Source organism: Vombatus ursinus, unplaced genomic scaffold (genome assembly GCF_900497805.2).
Source record: "Vombatus ursinus unplaced genomic scaffold, bare-nosed wombat genome assembly UNPS02014945.1, whole genome shotgun sequence".
NCBI lineage: Eukaryota > Metazoa > Chordata > Mammalia > Diprotodontia > Vombatidae > Vombatus > Vombatus ursinus.
Genome location: NW_020954723.1, coordinates 20420350 through 20426169, shown reverse-complemented (window position 1 = coordinate 20426169; position 5820 = coordinate 20420350). Strand labels below are relative to the sequence as shown.

The following is a 5820-nucleotide window of genomic DNA, read 5'->3' as shown; positions in this document are numbered from 1 at the left end:
GCAACAGGCAACCTCTGGAATTCACCGATGAGAGTGATACGGTTAAAACCTCTTTTTTGGTAAAAATCACTTTGGCAGCTGTGTAGACACAGATGACGCAGGGACACCAATTACAAGGTTACTGCAATAGTATAGGCAAGAGGTGACTGCTGCCATCTTGGGGAGAGGGGATGGGAGGGAGAATAAATTTGGAACTCAAAATCTTATAATAAATGAATTCTGAAAACTATCTTTACATGTAATTGGAAAAAATTAAATACTATTTACAAAAAAAAAAAAAAGGAAGAAGAAGAAGCAGCAGCAGCGATAAGGGCCTGAACTAGGATGATGGTTGTGAGTGGAGATACATAGGTGTGTGAAGGGAAAAATGACAAGATGTGGCAACTAACTGGCTATGGGAGGTGAGTGAGGATGTAGAGTCTAGAGTAACATTCAGATTCCTAACCCAGGGTTAGACTATGGCAGCATTGGTAAGAGGACTAAACTGAAACCAAAAGGTAGAAACAACTATATGTCCATTTATTTTTCTATCATACCTTCAATTATGCAATTTCTTGTCATGGGGTAAAGAGGCATAGTCCTTAGTTTCATAAATAACAAGCTAAGAAAAGATACCTACAGAATCTACATTTTAAGGGGAAAAAATCCTACAAGATTCCGAGTAAAAGACTCAGTTATTAGTCTTCAACTTTTGGTTACAGTATGGAAACTAAGTAATAGTGTCCTTGCTAACTCTAAATTTTCTTTCAAGAGCTCTGTTTCTTGTCCTGCCAAGGAAAAACTTGGCTAAGCACAACATTAAAGCTATAATTTGGAAACACTTAAAAGATGCATTTTTTTTTTTAACGAGAGAGTTTCTAGACAACAAATCTGGGTTGACTTACATATTGTAAGATAAATTTCTTAGACAAAAATAGTCTGAAAAACATCCTAAAGGTTATTGATTAAATAGCAATTACTATCACTTTAAAATGGCATTCAAAAAAAGTCAATGCACTTTAAGCCATTTAATTATGAATAACTTTTTTTCCATTTTGACTAAGTAGAACAACTAGTTCCTTGAGAGAAGAAATCTTGAATAAGATCACCTATATTGCTGAAGCTGTTATTAAAACTTTGAGGAAAAAACCATTAATTTGACTCATACCGGATATACTGAGCTGGAGCTAGTTTATCTGCAGCTCGAACTGGCATAGCAGCAGCAACCTTCTGTGATACAGATTTCTCTAGGGCTACCCGTGTCTTTTCTGTAATCTGAAATCAAAAACATGGCTTTAAGTGGCTTGATAATCAACAAAGTCTAAAAATTTTTTTTATAATAACCATGTACATAAATTTGTACCTCTTTAATGGCTTCGTCATCAGGTCTTTGCAGGTCTGGGTCATCTGCATTCATAACTTCCTTGGGAACCAGGTCAGTGTACTTGCTATAAATAACCTAAAATGGATTAAACAACTAGAATGAGAAAGAGTAAAGAACAAAGGCAGCGACCTCATTAAATTATTTTAAAAGAGAATGTGTCCTCTTGTATAAAGGCAAATTTGGGACACTCATTCTGTTGTTTTTTGTTTTTTAAGATAGAAAAAAACATAAAAATTTTAAAATAGTTACATAAACTGTTTTCTGATAATATAAGTTAGTAGCTTTCCCTTGACTCCAGGCATTAACGTTATTCAACATCACTTAATCAAGTTGGCTCCAAAATAAAGAGTACCAAAGAAACCCTTTACACATCACTCATCTTTGTTAGTGATAAATAACAGGTCTCCAAAGACTTGTAAGATCTTGAAATTAATTATACAAATTGTATCTAGCAATAATTACTGATCATAAGCTCAGCAGATCTTAAGTCAAGCCAGCAAATAATTTTCTTCTCTCTTTTTTTTCTTTTTTTTTTTTTGGGCTAGGCAATGGGGTTAAAGTGACTTGCCCAGGGTCACACAGCTAGCAAGTGTTATGTGTCTGAGGCCGGATTTGAACTCAGGTCCTCCTGAATTCAGGGCTGGTGCTCCATCCACTGCGCCACCTAGCTGTCCCCAGCAAATAATTTTCAAAATTCAATCCCCTCTCCATGATAAAATTAATCTTTCATATGTTGATATGTCATCTTGTTGTCCACATTCAAAACTTAAAGAAACAAAATATCTGTCTGTTGTAAATACATTTTTGTACCTATTACCTCTTTCAGAAGTCCTGAGGCAACTTCTTTTGCATATAAAAAGAGGTGGGGTCTTCTTTGGAATGAAAATCATAAATGAAGTCTTAACTATTAGAAGTTATCAAAATTGCATAGCAGAAAGAATTTTGCCTGTTTCCTTGCCTACTGTCCAATGAGGAGGAAGAGCTGCTGTAGACCTGAATGAAGAAGTTGGGAGGGAATACTGTAATTTTCTTCCATTCTCTTTTCACCATATGATAAAAAGGACAGTAGAGACCATAATTGGGGCGGGGGAGTAGGATGTTGTATGAGTATTCGGATTAATTTTAAGTACTGCTGACTTCCTTCATGAATCCTGGTTGGTGGGGAGGGCAGCAGTTTTTCTTACATGAGATTCTGTGTAGACCTGAATGAAGGAGCTGGGAGGGATGCCTTTTCTCACCTAGAGCTGGCATGAAGCCTGGAGCATATGGTCCTGCTACTGTTGAGAGATACAGGAACCAGCACCGGTGGCCTACTCTCCCCACCTAGGTCAACAGGAAACCATAAGCACATGGCTCTGCTGCTGTTTTTATGTATACTCTTTCCTGACTTAGTTGAAGGAGCAATATAGATGGAACTGACTTGGCTGTGACCTTTTGATTTCTGAATGGCTTTTAAGACATAGAAGTCTATGCCAAACTATGTAAAGTCAGCCAAGCCTGGTTTGTCAATTGACCAGGTTTCAACCCAGCCTGGATTAACCCTATGCAAGGCTTTGACAAGTATGAGATCAACTGTCCCTCAATTATGCTCATTTAAAAGTAAATATAGTAGATCCAATGGCTGTACAGAAACTGCTTTAAGTTTGAGTTCACTCTCCCCAAGCATGAATGAAGTTCTATCATAAGTAATTGCACTTTGTTTTTTGGAATTCTTTAAGAATATTTAATGGGTCTATGGTCTCATCTAAAGATAGAGACTATAATCCATCTATGTTTCACCATCCCATACAACTCTTGTCCATGCTTTTCTGAAGTTTAAAAAAGCTTTTACCCAATAAGTTCAAAGGGCATTTTCTGAACATAGGGGCAATCCATTAGTTATCCCCACATTTTCCCACTCGTTCATGAATTTCTTTGATGGCCTTTATGTTGCTTCTTCCCAATTCTTCACTGGCTGTAACTATGCACACCGCTATGTACCCTATCTTGTTCTCTTTTGCTGATCCTCAACATTAACTATTTAGAACAGCATTCCCTAACTCACAGCCACTCACTGCAAAACTCGTTATAAAGATGAGTCTTGGAGTGATTAAAAGAACTGCACATGTTCCTAAAGCAATCCAGTTCCCTTTCTTCCTTCTGTTCTATTCTTCCCAGTTCACTGTCCAATCTACACACACACAAGCACGTATTGTTTATCCAACTGCCTATCATTGCCTCAATAAAAGGCATTCTTCACCTACTGTACTTTTTCTATATGCAAAGTAAGACCCAACTCTTCTGTGTAATTAAGGATCTTATTTAGAAGGCTGTGATACACCAGCATTTAATGCTATCGGTACAATGTAATGTCCAATAAGAACAGCTGGAAACTACATCATCTATAAAGAATCTATAAAGTCCTTTCATTTGGACTTTGTACTCAATATTCTCCATGACAGTGGTGAACACTATTGATGAGAATGTCTATTTTATATCTTTCTTTCTTGACATTAAGAATCAGAAATCTGGATAAAGTTACTTCAATTGTTACATCATTCAAAGACTCTTGTAAGATGGACAAACGCATGGGAAATATCTGGTTGAAGAACAGCCTTTAAGATGGCCGAGCCTAATGCTTTAAAACTTTTTCTCCCCAGACTGTTTCAGGCGGGCCCCCAGGAATACTCTACACTCCATTCTCTGAACTTTTTCCTCTTCCTCCTTGAAAGCTGCTTTGACTTTATGTTGTCCTCCTCATTAGAATGTAAGCATCTTGAGGGCAGATATTGTCTTGCTTTCTTGTATTGATATACCCAGTGCTTGCACAATATCTGACACATGTTGTTAAGTTATTTTTCAGGTATGTCTTCTTCATGTCACTCTTCTTGACTCCTATTTGGGGTTTACTGGCAAAGATACTGGAGTGGTTTGCCATTTCCTTCTGCAGCTCCTTTGACAGATGAGGAAACCGAGACAAACAGGATTAAGTGACTTCCAGGGTCACACGGCTAGTAAGTGTCTGAGGCCAGATTTGAACTCAGGAAGATGAGTCTTCCTTTTACCAAGACCATTGTTATACCCATGGTGCCACCTAGCTGCCCTCACTGGCATACTATATCAGCTTAATAAATTTTTCTCTCTCTAGTTTCATGATAAGAATAATGTTCTGTATTCAATGATATTCTATATTCAATGATCTGTATTCAAGGGAGCATAGTTTTAGAGCTAGAAGGGACCTTAAAGAGGCCACTGAGTCTAAATCTGTCATTTCAAAGACAGGGAAGATGAGGCTCAGTGAAGTGAAGTAGACTACCCAAGGTCACACACAAGGTGGCAGAGCTGGTATCTGAATCTAGGTTCTTTGACTTCAAGTCCAGAATTCTTTCCACTACTACACTGCCCATGCATCTCAATCAATTGTACGAATATAAAGATGTGGTCGCCCACCAAGATAAGGTCAAAATGATTGAGACATAAAGGATGATACTATAAGCAAATTAAGAGTGAAGAATAGTTTACCTGTCAGATCTAGGGATAAGGGAAAAATTTATTACCAAACAAGAGATAGAGAGCATTGTAGGATATAAAATGGGTAATTTTGATTACATTAAATTAAAAAGTTTTTACACAAATAAAACCAATTAAAAGGAAAGCAGAAAACTGGGGGAAAATTAGGCCACATCTCTCATATATATATTGAGAACTGGGTCAAATTTATAATAATACAAGTCATTCCCCAACCAACAAATGGTCAAAGGATATGAATAGGCAGTTTTCAGGTGAAGAAAGCAAAGCTATTTATGGTTATAGAAAAAATGCTCTAAAACTACTGAGTAGAGAAATGTAAACTGAAACAACTCTGAGGTACCACCCCTCACCTGTCAGATTGGATACTATGACAGGAAAAGCAAATGACAAATGTTGGAAGGAATGTGGGAAAACTGGGACACTAAAGCACATTATGGAAAGCAATATGGAACTATACCCAAAGGGCTATAAAACTCTGCATACAGTGTGACCCAGCATGACCACTACTGGGTCTGTATTCCAAAAAGATTTAAAAAAAAAAAAAAGGACCTATACAAAAATATTTATAGCAGCTCTTTTAGTAGTGGCAAAGAATTGGAAATTGAGGAGGATGCCCACTGACTGTAGAATGGCTGAACAAGTTGTGATATATGATGGTGATAGAATATTATTGTGCTACAAAAAATGATGAATGAGCAGGATGTTTCGGGAAAAATCTGGAAAGATTAACATGAACTGAACCATTTCGTATTTTACAAAAACTGATTTTCATAGTGATGGCCCCAAGGCACCAAAAGATCCTAAATAAAATATTAGGTTTTGTATATTTTAATGTATTTTACTATATTCTAAGTCTTTCAAATTGATAATATATTTAAGGTATATATATATATATGGGTGGGGGGAGAGAGAGAGAGAGAGAGAGAGAGAGAGAGAGAGAGAGAGAG

At 36.9% G+C, this 5820-nt stretch overlaps 1 protein-coding gene across 1 annotated transcript in view; it reads right to left on the bottom strand.

The window, feature by feature from the left end:
- Window positions 1-5820, bottom strand: part of SNW1 (SNW domain containing 1) — a 29879-nt gene that overhangs the window by 15117 nt on the left and 8942 nt on the right. The window contains exons 4-5 of the mRNA XM_027844711.1: window positions 1343-1438; window positions 1148-1254 (exon numbers count right to left, since the gene is read on the bottom strand). Coding sequence (XP_027700512.1) covers window positions 1148-1254; window positions 1343-1438 — 203 coding nt within the window. The remainder of the gene's footprint in view (window positions 1-1147; window positions 1255-1342; window positions 1439-5820) is intronic.